The sequence below is a fragment of the Protopterus annectens genome, chromosome 8.part0 (genome assembly GCF_019279795.1).
Source record: "Protopterus annectens isolate FY-2018-M chromosome 8.part0, PAN1.0, whole genome shotgun sequence".
In the NCBI taxonomy this organism is placed as follows: domain Eukaryota; kingdom Metazoa; phylum Chordata; order Ceratodontiformes; family Protopteridae; genus Protopterus; species Protopterus annectens.
The window spans coordinates 1,108,515,235-1,108,535,740 of NC_056741.1; the positions used below are offsets into that span (position 1 = coordinate 1,108,515,235).

The 20,506-nt window shown below is 41.2% G+C and overlaps 1 protein-coding gene across 2 annotated transcripts in view; it reads left to right on the top strand.

Moving 5' to 3' along the window:
* The window catches only part of CGN (cingulin), a 1,354,172-nt gene extending 1,341,233 nt beyond the window's left edge, over positions 1–12,939 (top strand). For both annotated transcript variants that reach the window (XM_044080636.1, XM_044080637.1), the window contains exon 21: positions 11,557–12,939. In XM_044080636.1, the coding sequence (XP_043936571.1) occupies positions 11,557–11,686 (130 nt within the window). In that variant the 3' untranslated portion in view covers positions 11,687–12,939. The remainder of the gene's footprint in view (positions 1–11,556) is intronic.
* The last annotated feature ends 7,567 nt before the right edge of the window (positions 12,940–20,506 follow it).

Here is a 20,506-nt window from a genome sequence, read left to right on the forward strand (position 1 = left end):
ATGAGACTTTTTACATGTTACTAGTAGTCCTAATACCCACAGTCAAATGGTCTAGCACTCTAGCTGAACGTGCAATACAGAGCTAGTACTAGAGAAGTTGAAGCATGATAATGCCGATGCCTTTTTGAATTTACTTACTCTCTGAAACATATCCCGTGATGATGTACTTAGCTCGCCTGCTCAAAGACTTCTATCTAGGCAAACCAGAACAACCTTGCCTATCAGTTCCAGTTTGTTGAGGCCTAAAGCTAAGAACAACAGAGCAATCAGAGCCCAACTATTCAGAAAGCATTCTTTTCAGACGTACAGTTACGATAAAACGAGCAGATTTCTTCGTCCATTGAAAGTAGAGGCAAGGAGGATACAAACGGCAAAAGGTTTTGACCGGATCGGTCAAGTAACAGGTAAATGTGCTGAGCCGAGATCCTGTTTTGTGGAATTTGAGGGTGTAGAATACAGGAGAAATCGCAGACATCTTCTTACTGTATCAGAACCGATATCGCAGCATTGTTCCTGTGATACAGACTCTAGATCTCAAAGCAGTCCAACAGTGTTCCTGTTGCAGAACGTATCTTAACTTCTACTTCCGTTCCTGATGATGTTCCTGATGTCCCCAAGGTTGAACATTCAGCAGGAACCATCCCAGTTGTCAAACCTAATTCTCAATTCTATTTCACATAATTTGGTCGCATCTCCAGACCTGATGTGAAATACACAGCAGCCTGGACATAATTGTCTATATGAATTTAGTTCTGTACAATTGCATGCCAAAGTAGTATCTTGTATTTATTGCATGTCAGTCAATGCCGTCAATGAAGTATGACTCGTTCCTCAAAGAGGGAGGATGTAGAATGAGTGCTGTACCTTTAAGAAGCATTTCCAAGGTCAGCACATGCATATAAATAGCCAGCACATGCTAGCTTCAGTGCCATTTTGAGAGTGCAGCCAGGGAGTGAACATGTATGAGAGAAATAGTCTGTTTATAAGTTTATCTAAGTTAAAATTATTTGCCTCAGTCCTGATATGTTTGTACATAGTAAAGCTGCTTGAACAAAACCCACCATGTTCATCTATTTCATCCTGACTGGACGAATGACAATATGCATAATACACTTTAAGTATATACACTATTTAGTGACTTAAAGATCGTGGGCACTATAATGGATGATGATGGGTAATTGCACCTATTGCAGAATTGCAAGTCTTACATTTTCTACATAAATTAATTCTTGTAATTAAGTGCTCTTCATAACCACATCAAGGTAACTTAAATGTGGATGTTCTTCATTCCACATTGCTGCAGTCCTAACAATTGGGTAGTCCGCTGTCCCAGTCGGCCCGAATACCAAAGTATATGGCTGACGTCGGTCAAGGCGCATTAGTCTGACGTCAGTACGTCAGGGTACTAATGCGCATGACCGACGTCATATCCTCAGTCTTTTTTGCCGCATGGTCCGATGCAGAAGCAGTTTTGCGAGTGCAGGTTGGCGTTCTGAAATTTTCTGAAGTCGGAGTTTCAGACCGAATCAAAGTTGGCTAAGTACCCCGTTGGGGAATATTTTGGTTTTTTTTCTTGCCTCAGTATTTAACCGGATGTCAGAAAAAGTGAATAACTGTATTTCTTGTGGGAAACAGATACCTCATAGGGATTACCATACCTTGTGTATACCTTGTTTAGGGCCTGAGCACGACGTTGTTGGCTGCCGCTCTTGTGCTAGATTTAACAAACGCACTATTAAGAGAAGGTTAGACTGTGCCAGGTTAGTTTTTGGGAAGCGTTGTAATTATAAAATGCCGTCGGATGCTCCGATGCCCGCTTCGTCCAAAAAGCGCAAGGACAAAGCAGCAAAGCCTAGATTGGAAGAACCGACAGTCCCGGACGTCGGTTCTTTAGAAGGCTCAGTGGAGCCGGAGGTTTTGCCAGGAGTTTCTTTGGAGTCTCAGGGAGAGACTTTACTGTTACAGGATGTGTCCTCTCAGGAGGTAGGCCAGGCTGAAGGGGCTTCTCAGGTGGCTGTTCTTCCCTCTCTTCCTAAGGTGGTTAGGGCCTCCCCTTCTGTTTCCAAGGCTTCTTTGAGAGGCAGGCCAGGTTTAACTTCAGTGGGAGTTTCTCCTAGCTCTTCAGGATCTTTGCCTAAGAAACATATGCTTAAAATGGCAGAGGATTTGATTACTATGATTAGAGGTTCTATGCCCCCTCCTGATAAGAGGCCTAGGGTGGAACCTGAGTTTGAGACTTTTGAGCAGTGTTCGGAGGCTTCTGAGTCTTCGGCTGAAGACTTGCAGGAGTATCCTCCTTATTCTGATTCTGATGTGGATGATTCTACTCCTTCAGCTTCTCCTCCTGAGGATTTTTCATTTTCAGAGACTCTTCATTCCATGAGGGAGCATTTTAAATGGGAAGGTCAAGATTTCTCTGATTCCAGGAAGCGGCTTAGGGAATTCTTGTTTTTACCCCAGCATAGGCCTTTAGCTATACCTCCTGTTCTGAATGTGGTGGAAGATGTTTTGCAGAGGCTTCCCTGAACCCTGATTCTTTGCCTCCTGCCCCAGTTAAACCAGATAGGTACTATAGGGTGCCTGAAGCTCATAAGTATCTTTTAAGAGTCCTAGGGCAGACCCGAAACTGTCTCTCAGGGGCCTAAAGGTGTTAAGGCTTCTGTTGTTAAAAATCCTGTTCCTCCTGATAAAGAGGCAAGGGCTTTGGATAGATGGGGAAAGAAAGTGTATACTTCTTCCACTTTAGCCATGAGGGCGTTGAATTGCCAGTTTCACATGTTAAAATATCAAAATTATCTCCTTTCACAATTGAAGTCTAAGGTGGATGCTCTGGCGGAAGGTATTGAGTGTAAAGAGTTGCAGGATTTAGTTCATGTGTCTGAACAGGTGGGTAAGCATTCCTTGCAATGTGGTTTTGATGCTGTGCAGGCCTCCTCGAGGGTGGCTGCCACTGGTTCTGTTCTTCGTAGGCACGCCTGGTTGGGGGATCAGAATTTAGCTGAGCATGTTAAGACAAGGATTTTGGATGCTCCATTACAGTCTGACGTATTGTTTGGTTCGCCTGTGGAAGCAGTTTTAAAGAAAATGGAGGACAAGGCTAAGTCTATGCAAACTGTTAAAGATTTTTTGCAGGTGCAGCCTCCGAAGTTTAGTAGAAATTGGCCTACTAAGGGATGGACATATCCTGCTTATGATTCCCAGTCTAGGGGTAGGTCTAGACGTGGTAGGGGCAGAGCTCAAGGTTCTTTTAGGCCTAGAACAGGGAGTTCGCCTGCTCAGACTTCTGGTGAGGGCAGGGGTCAGTCCTTTCGTAAACAGACCCAATGACCTGCCTTTTCAGCTGCCAGTACATTCTCGTCTGGCAGCACCTTTGGGAGGAAGGCTGGCTCTTTTCAAAGAAAATTGGGATTTAATTACCCAAGACAGATGGGTTTTGGATATCATTCACCACGGTTACAGGTTTTATTTCCATACCTTGCCTCCTTTCAAAGGCATGCCAGACATTCCTCCTCTACAAAGAAAAGAGGCTCACAAGCAAATTTCTCTGTTACTCCAAATAGGGGCCATTCAGCGGTTCCTGTGCCAGAAAGGGGCCTAGGATTTTATTCTCGCCTGTTCCTAGTACCAAAGAAGGGGAACACGTGGAGACCAATTTTGGATTTATCTATCCTCAACACTTATCTGGACATTCCCAAGTTCAAAATGTTGACGTTACAACAGCTTTTACCTCTGCTGGGCAAAGATCACTGGATGGTAACTTTAGATCTCAAGGAGGCTTACCTTCATGTGCCTATCAGACTAAGTTGCAGGAAGTATCTGCGTTCGAGCTGGAAATTCCCATTATCAGTTCTCTGCATTGCCCTTTGGCTTATCTACTGCCCAGAGTATTCACAAAGGTTCTGGCTCCAGTGATAGCTTACTTCAGGCTAAAAGGAATACAAATCTATCCTTACTTGGACGACTGCCTGATTCTGGCTCAAGAAAAAGAAGACCTTTTACAGCATTTGGAATATGTGATAGCAGTGCTAAGATGCCTAGGGTATTCTGTGAACGAAATAAAGTCCAGTCTAGTACCCTCTCAGGACATGTGCTTTCTGGGTGTGAGACTGAATACAGCAGCCCAGATGGCCTTTTTAACCCCGGACAAACAAAAGAATCTTTCCATTTACTTCCATCAACTATCTCTTCAGTCCGGGCTGACTGCAAGGACAGTCCTTCAAGCCTTAGGGTTCATGGCATCTTGTATTCTGGTGCTTCCCAATGCCAAACTGCATATGAGGAAGCTGCAATGGTATCTCAAAAATGTATGGACACAGCACTGCCAGGATTTGGACACTGTCATTCAAATAATACCTTGCATTCAACAGGAATTTTGTGGTGGGCTCAGGAATGTCACCTAAACAAGGGACTCTCTGTGACCCGGCCAGAGGCGAGTCAGATTCTAACGACAGATGCCTCAGACATTGCTTGGGGAGCTCATCTAAATGGAAAGTGGATACAAGACAAGTGGCCTGCCAGACTACAGCATCTACATATCAACATGAAGGAGATGTTAGCAGTCCAGTTTGCATTAATGGCCTTCAAGGAGTTACTTCTTCCAGGGCAGGTGTTGATTCTAACAGACAACACAACTGTCATGTGGTACATCAACAAACAAGGGGGAACACATTCTTACCCGTTATGCAGGCAAGCAATGATTTTATGGGAGACTGCGCTCAGCTTGCAACTAACTCTTCAGGCAAGGTTTCTGCCGGAGCACAGAACTCCTTAGCAGATGTGTTAAGCAGACAAATCATGGATCCCCACGAGTGGAAACTGGATCTTCATGTATTTCGGAAATTGACAGTGTCATGGGGAACTCCAGACATAGATCTGTTCGCTTCTCCACTAAACCACCAGCTGCCAAAGTTTTGCACAAAGAGGTTTCATCACACAGCTTGGAAAGTGGATGCTCTTTCTTTCAGTTGGAAAAATCTTCATGTGTATGCCTTTCCACCTCTGCCTCTTCTCCCAAAGGTGCTCCTAAAGGTCAGACAAGACAAGCCAAGGATGATTTTAATAGCTCCAGATTGGCCTCGGCAACACTGGTACCCATTACTGAGGAGTCTGGTAAGGAAGCCTCCATGGCCTTTACCTTTGATTCCACACCTGTTGTCTCAGAAGGACGGTCACCTGCTCAATGTCAAGCTTCACTCTCTTCATCTAACAGCCTGGCATATTCTGTTTTGAAGCACAGCAGGTCTCAACTTCCTCAACAAGTTTTAAATGTGATTATGGAAGCCAGAAGACCTAGTACAAGGAAAGTGTACGCAGAAAAATGGAAGAGATTTTTATTTTGGAGTGCAGCAAAGAATTTGGAGATTTCTGAGCCTAATTTGAGTGTGGCTCTTCAATATCTTACTGAGTTATTGGACAAAGGTTTGTCTTTCTCTTCCATTAAGATTCATGCTGCAGCAATTTCAGCTCACTATGATTGTGACCCACCATTGTTTTCGCATCCTTTGTTCAAGCAATTTCTTAGAGGGGCAAAGAATATAAGACCCCACGTAGAGCTCCTACTCCTGCTTGGGATCTCAATTTTGTGTTGGAGAAACTTACTCTACAACCTTTTGAGCCTGCGGCTACTGCTGAATTGAAATACTTGTCATGGAAGACTGATTTTTTGTTGGCCATTACTTCTGCAAGAAGGGTTTCTGAATTGCAGGCCCTTATGGCAGTAGAGCCTTTTTTGATTTTCCATAAGGATAGGGTATCATTACGTACTAATCCTTCTTTTATGCCTAAGGTGGTTTCTAGTGTGGCTTTAAACCAAACTATTCATTTGCCTACTTTCTATGCAGATCCCCAAAATAAGGGGGAAAAGATTTTGCACACTTTAGATGTACACAGGCAGTTGCGTTACTATTTAAGCAGGACTAAGGATTTTAGGCAGTCTCAGCAGTTGTTTGTTTCTTTTGCTTTGAGTTCTCAGGGCAAGTCTGTGTCAAAACAAACTATTTCTAAGTGGATTGGGTTTTGCATTGCATTTTGTTATTCCCATCATGGCAAGGAGATTCCAGCTGGGATTAGGCCTCATTCCACTAGGGCTACTGCCACTTCAACAGCATTTCTAAGGGGTGGCAACTAAGGATATTTTGGAGGCAGCTACTTGGAGTTCAGTGCATACTTTCTCTAAGCATTACCACCTTCCTCTCTACTCTAAATCTAGGGCTGGTTTTGCCACAGCTATTTTGCAAGGCATGTTGACAGCTCCTGCTTCTTTATGATTTGCCAGCCTCCCTTACCTCTGCTTTGGGATTCTACCCAATTGTTAGGACTGCAGCAATGTGGAATGAAGAACATAGTACAGTTTTGTACCTACCATAAATGTAGATGTTCGAGGATCCACATTGCTGCAGTCCAATTTACCCTCCCTCCTTCCCCTCTGTGTTTAGGGGTGATTGTGTGGGTGAGGTTATACTCTTGTAAGTTTGTATATATTGTACATATTTTTGGTGCAGGAGTGTTTGGTGTTTTTGGTTTTGGCCTTGTCTTTTTAGGGTCTTCTGACATCTGGGGCAAGAAAAGACTGAGGATATGACGTCGGTCATGCGCATTAGTACCCTGACGTACTGACGTCAGACTAATGCGCCTTGACCGACGTCAGCCATATACTTTGGTATTCGGGCCGACTGGGACAGCGGACTACCCAATTGTTAGGACTGCAGCAATGTGGATCCTCGAACATCTACATTTATGGTAGGTACAAAACTGTACTTTATAATTTGCAAAATTATTTGTCATTAATACTGAAAAAAATACAGTTCACATCACTTCTTCATGTTGTCTGGTCATCTGTACATTTCTACATGTATGGCAGGCTGTGGAGGGGAAATTCACAATGTAAGTATCATTATATTTTTGACATTTTATAAAGAAATCTCAGTGCTTGGGGTAAAAAACAGCCTACTTTTGCTGTCACTTAGAATTGTTGTGAAGTGTGCACACAAGGAAACGTGATCTTAGAATGTGATGAAACAGACCAAGCTGGATAATTGCAAGAAAAGTTATTAAGCCGTAAATTAGTCTTCCTGGCCCCACCCCAGTTACACTGTTGTTGCATAATGATTCCACAGTAAGGTGTAGTCAAGAGCTGGACTTCAGTAGGATAAAATGCATAAAAGATGCAGTTTGTTGTCTTAGGTGTGCCGTTATTTCAGAAACTAGACAAGCATAAATACTTGAAATATTTGTAAGTGATCAATTTAATCTGGAGCCATCTCATTGAAAGACAGGTTTGTTGAGTTTGTTCCCCTTCTAAGATGTGGTGTGATCCTAGAGTTGGTATATTTAAGTAAGGGGTGAGGAGGCAGTAGGCCTTAACCCCTCACGACAGAACTTAGGGATGCACTACTTTGTAGTAAGCAACCTTGATGAAATGGTCTGTTAATGAGTTGGCTGCCAATATAATGGGCCAAATGCCTTGATAGTTTTCTTTAATAGTAATATTGCACATGTCATTAGTACCTGTGAATAGTGTTAAAAGCAAAATGAAATAAAAACACTAAAATCAAATTGCATTTTCAATGCTGTTCATATTGTTTCATGGTTTTTTTTTTTTCTCAATTTTTACCTTGAGCATTTTCAAAACTGGTATAGAAGCAACTTCAGGGTTCTGTACTTAGTGTTTTTCACATTCCAGTGATGACTGACCTTAGTGCTGGGTTACGTGGCTTCTTATTGGCCATTAGCCAGTCCATGCATAGAGCAGCTTTTACTCATCATCCTCCTTGTATAATTTAACCTCCTTCAATTGATGTGAAGATGTCATGGATTAGCTAAAAGAGCAGAGCCTCATGTAGATATTGCCTGTTGATAAGGAAGAATTTTGTAGTTTATGAAAAGTGGAGACTTAGCAATATAGGTGCATGTGCCGGCATCTAACACTGAGAGGTATACCTTTATTGCACTTTATTTCAGACTTAACTGCAGTGTGGCACCCTGCTTTGCAGTGGTATCCCCTCTTGCACCAAAATCAGGCCCTTGGAGAACTGGATACCCTATATATCTTTTTACCTTGCGGCCTCCAGTACTTGGGTCTGTTCCTGAATCTGTCACTTGTATCTTGTACAGAATTTTGTTGTAATAGTACTTATGCCTTTGACATAAAGATACAGCTGTCAGAAAAATAGTTTGGTGTGACTCAAGACTGGATACAATTATAACATTTGAGCTGTAAGCTGAGAATTTGAACTGAAAATGTTGACAACATTCTGTTATTGATGTATGTCCAGAAAGTATTTGTGGATGACATAGGTTCTTAGGAGATTATGATGATAATGGCCTAAGAGCCCTTACAAGCCTAGCCAGTATAACCCAATTTTTGGCCCTTAGGGTCAAGAAGATGGCATAGGTTTGTGCCAAGTCTTGAGCATCTTACAGATTGCCGCTGTCCATAAGGGACATAGGCACTACCCCGGGTGTGACTCTGAAATTCCCCATTCAAAGGTCCAAACTGTATTTGAAGAGGGCCAGGGAAGGGCTCTATTCAACATGAATAGGAAACCTGTTCCAAAGATGGGATGATCTCTGAGACACATATGTCTCTCCAGCATGTTTTGTTTGAGTTGATCACTAAGCTTAGATCCCTAGAGCAGGTGACCCTTGTGCTGTTTAACGTGCAGATGTGTAACAGCTCCATCAGGGCTGGATTTGTGAGTGCCTTGTAGGTCAGGCGTAGGTCACCCTTTAGTAATTGGTAGGAGAGGTAGGCAGAGTCTAGATCTCAGAGCATCCATGGCTTTTAATGATTTTCTCAAAGAAATCCACTGGATTCAGTAGGCATGTTTGGAGGTCTCCTATGTCATCATTTATCAGGTCAGTGATTATTTTTTCCATTACCTTATATGTGACTAGTCAAAATTATGGGTCTGTAATTTCCCAGGACAGTACATGGTCCCCTTTATACAGAGAGATGACTAATGCTGTCCTCCACTGTATTGGGAAAAAGTCAGTCTGGAGGCTGTGGTTAAATAGAGATCCTAATGGGACTGATAAGTCATGATTTAAGCTGTTTGAGGCAACCTGGTATATTGCCAAGACCCACTGAAGACATGTTTTTGGCATTATAGAGCACAGTGGCAACCTGTTCTTTGGTGATAATCATCGCTGGAGTGGTGGAGGGTATTTCTTGGGAGAAAATTGGAAGTGATGGGGAGGTGAAATTTGAGATGAGTTAGTCATCCAGCACATTTGCAATGTCTTTGGGCAAGACTATAGGTGATACCTTCTACAAATAATTCCACATATTGTTGGGTGTTGCACTTAAGATTATGGATATAACCTGCAAAGCTAACGAAAAGGCATTTTCCAGTTATTTTTACCTCAAAGTCTGCTTGCAGAGACTTTATTAGTTCCCTGATTCACTTGTATAGACTAATGAGGGACTTATCACTCTGATGTGCATATTCCCTGTTACTTCTCAACACAATTGTCATTCGTTATACAATCTATTAATACCTGGGGTCCACCAAGGTGGCTTGTTTTTTGGTTTGACCTGGATTTATTTTGGTCTCGTACTGCCGTTTCTATACAGTTGTTTATGTGGTCATACACAGCCTTTGTGTATGCCTCTGCATAGGTTTCTGTGTTTTCTGGGTATAGGGCGCTTGGAAACTAGCTATGCCATCCCTTAATAGGGGGTAATTTACCTTAGCGAAATTCTTAAAGTTTTTGAGATTAGGTGGGGGGACTAGTTTCACTTTTATTTCAAAGGAGGCTACTTTGTGATCGGATCTTACCTCTGAGGACATAACACTGGGGGGTGCAGCACTCTCACTGTTTGTGAGTACCAAATCTAGGATATTTGTTCCTCTAGTGGGAGTGCAGGCTAGCTGCTCCAGGGCATTTGAATTTACAAAGTCAAGAAATCTTTGGGCCTGCATGTTATTGGTCGTGTATACGTCCCAATTAATAGAGGGGTAGTTAAAATCACCCATCAGTATGGTATCGGGCTGGATGGTGATAATTTCAGGTATGATGTATAGGTTTCCTGGTTCATGGTGGGGGACTTTTAGCTGGCAAGAATATAGTAATGAAGTTTTACCATGATTAGTTGGACATGGAGTAGCTCAAGCATGTCATATTGCTTGACCAGCCTTGAGATGTGCTTATCCTTTAGATATCCTGATACATATATCTCTGCCTTTGCTTTTTCATGTTCATTGTGTGGTCAGAATGTGTGAAAGGCATTATAGCAAACTTTCGTGCTTTCCATGGCTTTGAACCATGTTTCAGTTACTGCACGCCAAATGCCAACTACAGTTCTATATCAATCTTCAGCATGTACTTTGTGTCATAATCTTACACAGCTTTCTTCACACCTCCACTGCTAGCTCACTAGAGATTTAGAGAGAAAAATAAGCAAGCATGTTCAGAATGTTGTATGTATGTTCATGTATGTTGAAGTGTATGCAGTGGCAGCTGTCATGTTGATGTGAGCAGAATTTTGCCTGGGATTCCAGCTAATACTAGAGTGTGGAGCAAAAGACTGAGTTGGGTTTAAAGTTTGTATATTGTAAGATTGTAGATGTTGTGTCATTAAACATTTTGGTGTTATCATTCAATTGATATGGGAACTTGCAAGAGCTGCGATAATGTTTGCAAGTAATAAGTGGTCGTGGATATAAACTAGTTGCATGTGCATAAAGGAAGGATGACTTCTCCCCAATCTTTTTATTTTATATTTTTGAGATGATGCTCATTTAGTTAATATATTCTGTTTGAGATTACATTTCTCCAGTCATTCTACATAGAGCCATGAACAAGATGTATGCAACTCCTTTGTCAGTAGTAGTATTTGGATGCTAAGTTGTCCACTTAAAAAAAATCTGTTTAGTGTCTACTTGTGAATGTTCTTAATAAAATCTTTCAGTTAAAAGCATATACTGATTCCACATCCTCTGGAATGGGTGCTTATGACAGCTGCTTCTGCTTCTCGCTAATGAACATCTCAAACTGTCTAGGTCCTGGTTAGGTTACTATATTTCACTTTATTTACTTAATGCTTCTTGCATTCAATTAGTAGTAGCCACTTGGTTTATTCAAGTTCACTGTTGTATACATCACATGTAATGCATGGCTTTTCTACTATAGAATGAGGAAAACAGCATACGTTTGGCGCATCAGTTATTTTTGCTTCTGTGTTGTATCTGCATGCACCTGCTGACATTTTGATTAATTACATCTTTTTGTGTGACTTTTCATAGTTCCCTTGGAGTCCTTAGTAAGCAGCTAAATTGTGTACTTTGCACTGAAGTAGAGTATCACATTCATGTAGATATATGGTTGAATGCTAGAAAATTTTGCATATGCCTTTATCTACTGGTTTGCATAATATTCATTTAGATTGTGTATGCATTCAATTTTTCCCTGATTTTGAAAAGGTCCAAGATTCCATGGGAAGGTTGTGAACTACATTTTGTTTTTAATGCATGATTTTTTGTGTATTAAAGATTTATGAGAGGCTTAACAGCTTCATTTTATTTGTAATACATCCTTTTTAATTATTTTATTTAGGCAAAAGAACGCTCGATCAACTGCAGTACAGGATGATCTAAGCTCAGATGATGATTTTGACAGTGCCTATGATCCTTCATCCATTACATCATTACTAACTGAGAGTAACTTAAAGACGAGTTCTTGCTGAGGATTGGCAATGCCTGTGACTTCAGACCTTGTGCTTGATATGTAAATTGCAGTGTATATAATAATGGAGGTGTCTTATCCATGGTTACACTACCATTTCAAAGTAGAAGGAACTTAATGAATCTCATCTAGTGCCTGCTTTCTTCAGAAAACAGCCCTTAGCTTTTTAATGATTTGCCGTACTACTGATTCAGATTTAATTGTACTATTTTTTTACTTGAAATTTTGACAGTGATTTAGGGCAGCTGATGAATATGCTTGCAGTCTGCCTACCTGAAACCTTTCAGCATATTAACAGTCCAGGGTTTTAGGATTATACTGTGAAAGGCAGAGGCTGCTTATAATGGGATTGCTTAACAGGGAAATTATACTGAATTGTTTTTTTTTTTTGTTTTTTTTAAATGAGTGCAATAAGTTTCATAACAGCTGCTGAGTGGTTGTTCCTCCATACAGTATCAGCAGAGATTTTAGTTTTATCTGTTTTATTGAAAAGCACTGCACATGGTTATAGATTAATATATGCTTGTACTCACTAGCAAATCTATCCCTTTGTCTACAGAGGCATTCCTAAATGGGATAGATTAAATCAGTTTAAATAATTTTCAAAATGGAGCACATTTAAATATTTATCAGATGAACACTAAAATGAATAATATATATTTTATAAGCACAAATTATCTTTATTTTGTTAAACTGGTAATTTACAGCAGCGTGTCTTTTTCACTTCTCATCCCATAATTTGTTTCCAAAACTGTTTGAGGCTGCAATGGACAAATTTGCATAAGGGGCAAAGTAGGGAGAACATTTGCCTGCATGTTGAATATTATTGCAGTATCCATACGTTCTGTTGTTTTTCTGAATAGAGTCTACAGTACTGTGTAATAAAGAGAGACACATGTTGGAACCATTGAAACACACGCCGCCTTCATAAACATCATCATAAGACTAACAGAATTGCAAACCTGTGTTTTGTAGTAATTATCAGTTTGAATTTCTCACAAGCTATAATCATTTTGAAATAAAATTATATTAATTTGTGATTTAGACACCGGTACAACTCAACCGCGATGCAGATTTGTACTTGTTTTATATTCCAGTTGTAAGACTGCTGACTAGCAAAACTTTCCTTGGAGGCAGACAAGGCTGCATTCTTGGGGTAAAATGACCAGTGGAAAATGTACAGAATCATTTTTAAAACTGCATTGCTGAATTGACAAATGATATTTCACAATAAATTGTAAATTTATAAATCAATACAGTGTATTTTCTCAAGTAAGTGCATGTATATATACAGAAATCACCACAGTCTGTAACAGGAGGTTGATGTTAACATTTTTTTACATAAGTAAATTATTTCAGAAAGTTTTTGCTTTTTATCTTCATCAGCGCTTTTTCCCTTGCATGCATTTGCTACTGAATGATAAATTCCACATTTAAACATATGTGCTTGTTTCATTTACATCTAAATCATGGCACCTCCAACTATGTACTTTAACCTTGGTATAATGATGTAGTAGATTGCCTTCATAGAAGCTTCATTTTTCATTCAGTTGTTTGACAAGTTCACGTGTAACGTATGCTGTCAAACTGAATTGTAGAATCTTACACTAAGGCTTCCTTTCAACATTATGGTAAAATTAACTCAAGTTAGCAGCAGTCCTTCATACCTGTCTTCCTCACCAAAGCTGAGATATTCAGTGCAAACTCTGCTAATATGTCCACATTCTGTTCAGAACATGTACCAGCAAGGGTAGCTCTCTCTGGGTATGATATTTTTAACAGGCATTTCTGGGTCAGCCCTTTGGAAGCTTCCCCAGTGATACTGATAGTGGAATGCTGTAAATGAAATCCAAACCAGGATATCCTCCATTCTTTCCTTTTTTGTCTTTTTAAGCAATGTGAACATAGTTAAGTCAGTCTCACTGGTTTTGTCATCCACAGGAAATAGTTACTGGTTATTTGAAAAATAACTTTTATGTTTTTTTTTTTCATTCAGCTGCCTAGAAAAAGCAAGAGTCATTATCTACCATCAGTAAAAGGTCATGCTACTGTGGCGTAGAGACTGCTAACCAAGATTAGCACCATGTATGTCTGTAGTGCATGGGGCCAGGACAACATCAAAAAGTCTTGGAAGTACTATAATGAAAATGTTTTGTCTAGCAGAGGAAGACCTTAAAAACTCCACTGGAGAAAAAGTCTAAGCAGTATCAACCTTCCTGTGTGGCTTTGAAGCTTTGAGAAAATCTGATTATTTCTTTCTGAAAGGTGAGTTCCTGTAACTGGAGCATTAATTTTTTCTCTCTTTTTCTTCTCCATTAAATAAACGTTCAGTTTAGATATTTGGTTAGAGTCTGAGACTCCCATCACTTTCAGCAGTCAGTGTCCTGAGCTCTGATCATCTTTTCCCTTCCAGGAATGAGTTTCTTTGGCTGGCTTATTGCCATTTTCCAGATAGGTGAATCATAAACCAGTCTTACTTTCTGCTCTCTATTCATCATCAGGACACTTTCACTGAACAGCATGATAGTTTATCAGTGAAATCCCTGAATGGTGGCCTTTCTGCAACTGTGTCAGTTTGATGGTCACTGAACTTCACCGTTTTCAATAAATGTCCCCTGAAGTCATTGCTCCTCTAATGAACTGAGAAATGAATCTCCATCAATAACTAGACCACCAGAACCTCTTACTGGAAAACTTGTATCTAGAACAATTTAAAGTGATTTTCTGATGTTATGATATACGTCATGGCATGTGATAAGTCAAGATCCTCAATGTGTTTTTATACTTGTCTATACTTTTGTATTTGGGATATTTTTTAATTAAAAGCTTCATAAACTTTTTATTAAACCAAAGCCCAAATAAATATAGCATTTAGTACTTTGACATTATCATGGGGTAATGCATGTATCCAGTGTTGTCTATTTACACCTGCTTCACCTATGGGTTGTTGGATCCAACCAGATCTGACCTCATCACCAAACTCTTTAGACCTTCAGTGCCAGGGCTGTAACTCCTCCCCTGCCCATAATTCCCAGAAAACCACCTCATTACATCTAATTTCATTTTCTGTCTGAAGCATTCGGTCATGTCGAGACCTCAAAGTTTCTATATCCTTTTGTGGTTTTCTACTTGCTAATATTGCTATACGTATCCCTGCTCTCCTCTACCAAGAGAACATTTTTTCTGTTTAGGTAGGATTATAGTAGTTTTGCTGTTCATTATCTTTAGAATTATGTAGTTTAGATTAGTCATGAAGAGAGTGTGCTGTGATAGTGTAGTGCTTTAGTCTTTTCCCGGATAATTAAGTTTTTTGTGTGTGTCTGTGTGTGTGTGTGTATATATATATATATATATATATATATACATATATATATATATATATATATATATGTATATATGTATATGTATATATGTATATATATATATATATATTTTTTTTTAGTATTTTGATATTTTGTGATTAGAATAGTAGACTGCATAGGAATTCATTGCTTCTAAACTCTGGTAGTGAATGTTTCCTAGAGTTACAAGTAATGGATGATGAACAAGGCTTTAAAAAATGCACCGAGTGTGGCCACAAGCTCCCTCCCCAGGACCCACACTCCTTGTGTGTTTACTGTTTGGGCACAACGTATCTCAGTATGCCATGTCAGATCTGATTTTCTTTCAGCTCCTAGGCTGTTCAAACTAGGAGGATAAAATTGCTATACCTTCCACTCCCTCCTTTCCCACTAGCAAAGACAAGAGGCCTAGGGACAAGCAGAAAGAGGGGGAGAAGAAGAAAGCAGAGGAGGTCTATAAAGAAAAAGACAGGCAAAAAGAGAAAGAGAAGATGAACAAAAAGACAAAATCAGACTCTGAGAAGTCCCATAATCACTCCCCAGATCCAACTCTATTACCCAGTTCAGATACCAAAGCACCACAAGGATCGGAGCCAACAGTTCCTTGCATCCATCTATCACCTCCTCAGTCCCAGTTCTCCCCAGACCCAGTGAGTCCCAGTCCCGGTCAGCAGTTGTCCAAGAATGAAGGTACTGGAGACCATCTTTGGTGGCATCATACACTCGGTCATTCAGATGCTTGATTGAACATGATGTTTTTAGGATGATGAAGTTCTTTAACATACAGAGTCATCTTGTGGTTATGTCATTACCATCTTCTGTGAACGTACAGAGTATTGGGGCAACTGCTCCTCCTCCTCCTCTTCCTTATCCAGTCCCAGTCCGCCCCTCAGACCTGGCTGTCTTGGATCCAGTCTGTCTCAAGGAGCCTTTGCTGGACCCAACAGTACAGGTGACTTAAACTCTGACAGGTTCCATTCCTTGTCGGCTCAGATATGTTTGGATCCGGAAGAGACTCTTGGCCTAAGCTTCGATGTCGTAGCTTCAGGGTATGGGTCTGAAGTTGTCAGAGCAATCTCTTCCCCTCTGTTCCTCAACCATCAATAGCTCAGGTCCGGGATTGTTCACTGGTTTGAGACCTCTCAGTTCAGGGGCTTCCTTTCTGTCTGGGGACAGGAGGGCTTCCGCAGAGCTAATGGAATCCTTGACCTGTGAGGTTTTTGAGTAGGGCCTTTCAATACCAAGGGAAAAGGTGCATCCATCCAGTTTGGTTCCATCTGAACCCCATCAAGAATCTGCTTCTACTTCCCATCTTCCTGTCAGACAGGAACTGTTGGTTCCATGGGCTTCCCAGGCTACATTAGCTCCCAGTCTGACTAAGAAATTTCCGATCCCTCTTTTGAACTGGTTCACAGGAAGCAGACATGCAAGTGGAAACACTGATACTTTTCTCTAGACTCTTTCATAGAAGACAGAGATTTGGATGAAGGTGAAGGCTCCCATAGATCCCCCTCTAAAGACGTTGCCTTTGGTGAGATCCTCAAATTGAGGAAGCAGAGAGGGGGTTGGTCCACTGATGTCCCTTGTCCAGATGAGTCTGTGTTTCTGGAAGCCTGTGATTCTGTTTTTTCTTCAACCTGAGTGGTACCACCCATTGAACCACTCACTGATTTGATGGCTCAATGGGCATGGAAAGACTGTGATGTGGTGGAGCCCATCCTTAAGATTCTGGCAACACCCAAAGATCAGAAACCCTGCAGCAAAGGTCCACCAGTGAATGGTATGGTGGTAGTGGCAGCTGCAATGAAGCAACTATCAGAAGAAAGTTCTTCGGTCCACCCCTCTAACAGGGAGTCTAGAGCTATGGATCGTTTTGGGAAAGTATGCTTCAGTGACTTTTGCCCTTGGAGCTCTGAATTATTTAGCCCATGTTAACCAAGGAGAGTTCCAAGTCTCTCTCCACTGTCCTGCCTGTGGATGTTCAGAAGATAGTGGACTCCCAGGTTTCTACCCTGCAGTCTACTTCCAACATAGCCATATGACTGCTTTCTAATGCAAATGATGGCAGGCCAGAGCAGCAGGCACTGTCATTACCATCCATCAGCACACCTAGATGTGTCTGTATGATTTTTGCAGAAAGCTTTAAGACTTCCTTCATAGTGCCCTTTTTGATGGATCCATCTTATTTGGACCTAAAATGAAGTCATCAGTGTGGTAAGGCACTGTCTGCAGTGAGGATCCACTTCTCCATCCCTCAGGAAACCTATTCTAGGAATCAGCAGCTTGGGAAGATGATGTGATACCGAAAGTCACAGCGTTCTTATCAAGGCACTCTTGGTGATGGACTTACTTGCGGCAGAAGGGGTGGTAACAACGATGGACATCACCCTAGGGGCAAAGGTGGACCACATAACCAGGGCTTTTGTGGTCCATTTACCAAAAAGCCCTTTCAGTGCCCCTGAAGGGTTGGCCGATCAATACACTCTGGAGGTAGTTGATGGGGGGTGTTTATCTCTGTACCCACAAGCCTGGGAAAGCATAACTACAGATTCATGGATACTAAACATAATTTCCAGTGGCTACTCGATACCATTTTCTTTCCTCCTATCAAGAAGAAGAAAGTTCCTGATGTTTCACCCAGTCAATGGGAACTCGCAACAGCAGCAGCAATTTCCAAGCTGCTAGAAAAGACGGTCATCCAACTGATCCCCAAAGACCAGTTAGAATCCAGAATTTACTCAAGGTTCTTAATAGTCCACAAAAAAAAAAAAAAAAAAAAGAAGGGACCTCAAATTCATCCTAGATCTGACCCACATAGTCAGTATGTCAAACAGGTAAAAGTTTGGATGGTCACACTTCAATCCATTTTCCCTCTGCTGAGGAAGGACAATTGGATGTGCTCCATAGATCTTAAGGGTGCTTACTATCGTGTGAAGGTAGAGAAGCATTCAGGGAGATTTCTCCATTTCCAGCTAAGAGCCAATCATTATCAATTCAGAACCCTGCTGTTCTGTCTCACCACAGGCCTCAAGATGTTCACAAAGATGATGGCAGTGGAAGTAGCATGCCTTCGCCTACTAGGGATTCATGTTTTCCTATACAGCGACAATTGGCTCCTGACAGCTACCTCCAATGACCATTTGTCAAGCCATAGGGATTTTTTGCTCCCTCTGATGCAGGACTTTGGGATCACAGTCAATCTAACCAAAATTCATCTTACACCTACTTAACAGAATTTATTGGATGCCACCTTGACACAAGTTTACAGATTGCCAGACTTCCCAACTATCCCTGCGCTTCACACTCACTCAAGTTCTCCATTACCTCTTCCCTATGGCAAGTCTAATTTTTCACCTGCTGGATCGAATTGCTTCCACAATCCTCATGGTTCCATTAGCTAGATTTTACATAAGAGTGCTCCAGTGGACCCTAATGGTGCAATGGTCCCAAATATGTCAAGTTCATGATTAAATTCGACTCACTCAAATTTGCAGGCAACATGTCCTGGTGAATAAAGGCCCATTCAGTGACAGAAGCACTTGCATTCCTTATGGACCCCCCTGTGGCATTAGTGACCACGAATACATCCCTTCTAAGGTGAGGGCAGCATTTTGAAGGGAAGAAGTCCAAGACAATTGGTTACATACAGAGGTCACCCTTCTTGTCAGTGTCCTGGAGAAGAGGGCAGTCATCCTAGCATTGCTGGCTTTTCAGGATGTTCTCCCCAGGGAGTAATATCAGTACAGACCGACAATATGCCAATTTAGTGCATCAACAAGCAGGGAAGAACACGCTCCTACCCCCTGCGTCAAAAATCCATGAGAGTCTAGCAGTGGGCGAGGTCTCACCAATTTCCATTAGCAGTGCCTATCCCAGGGTTGTCCAGTGTACTGGCAAGAAAAATTGAGCAGCTTTAGCTTAATGCCTCCTGGACTGGTCCCTCAGTCCAACAGTGACAACATTAATTTTCAGTTGCTGTGATCTATTCATAGCCTACCTAAACAAAACGTGCATCACTTTGCCCTCATTCCCCCATCAGGGGCAGTCACCAAGAGATGCTATAGCCCACACTTAGCCCCTAGGTCTCATGTATGGCCCCCCATTGCGTTTGATAAACATGTTCATACAGAAAGCAAGAATGTGCAAGGCCAAGATGATCCTCATTGCTCCTTTCTGGCATCAACAAATGCAGTTTCCTTTCCTTTCTTGTGGCCTCTGCCATTACATCCTTTGTGGATGCTAGACCATTATCAAGACATACTAACACAATCATCTAGACTGCCTCCTCTGTACCTGAAAGCCATGAAGTTAATCACTTGATTCCTCCAGTTCTAATGTTAGCCAGGGATGCCAGGCTCCCTACTTTGGTTGTTCAGATCAAATCAGCCTCTCAAAAACAGACCACTATGAAAGTCTGCCATAGCAAAAGGAAGAGATTAACCATTTGGGCTATGTCAAGGCATTTAGTCCCTTTCTCTGCCCTTGTTCCTTCCATTCTAGAATTCATGTCAGAACTTTTTCACAGCAGCACCATTTATTCCAGTATCAAAGTGCAAATGACAGCTATCTCAAGTTTCCACATCGGTCAGAAGGGTAACTCTGCAGCTTCTTTGAGTCTCTGAGGCCTTCTTGAAGGGAACCTTTCTCCTGTGGCCACCAATCGGAGAACTGGTACCTCCATAGGACATTAATATTGTGTTAACCACCTTTCGCACCGACAACATAAGTTGATTTGAAGTTTCTCTCTTGGAAAACAGTTTTTCTAGTGGCAGTTTCTTCAGCCAAGCTAATTTCACAGAAGCACATACTTTTCTCCAAGCCTCCCTGTTTGGTATTTCATAAAGACAGAGTTTCCTTAAGAATGAATGCATCATTCCTGCCTATGGGGTGGCATCCTAATCTAATTTAAATCAGTCAGTAAACTTACAATTCTGTTTTTTTCCAAGATTCTCAAACAAGGGTAAATACTAATTTAAATTAAGTCATTTAACTTGCCAGTCTTTTTTTTTTTTTAAGATTCTCTAACAAGGGTGAATACATTCTAAATATGATTGATTTTCATCATCAGCTCGGGTTCTGTCTTCATTGGTCCAAGCCATTCATGAAATTAAATCAAGTGTTTGTAGCATTCTCAAAACCTAAACTGGGCAAAGCAGTGGCTATGGTTACTCTAGCTAGATGGTTATCCAAATGCATTTCCTTTGCAATAAACATAAAATAAACCAAATAAAAAGGGCTTGTCTTTACAATCTAAATCTAAGGCTGGTTTTACAGGGACAATGGTAATTTCAACAGCCTTTGCCAACAGACTACTTGTTGATATTTGTGCAACAGCTACTTGGACAACAGTTCATACCTTTGTTCATCAAACTTGCAATGAGATACAATCTAGTAGGAAAGGAGGAGTCAGTGCCCTGGAACCAAAGATCTGCATAGTCGATGTTGTGGTGAGAACCAACAACCCATAGGTGAACTGGATG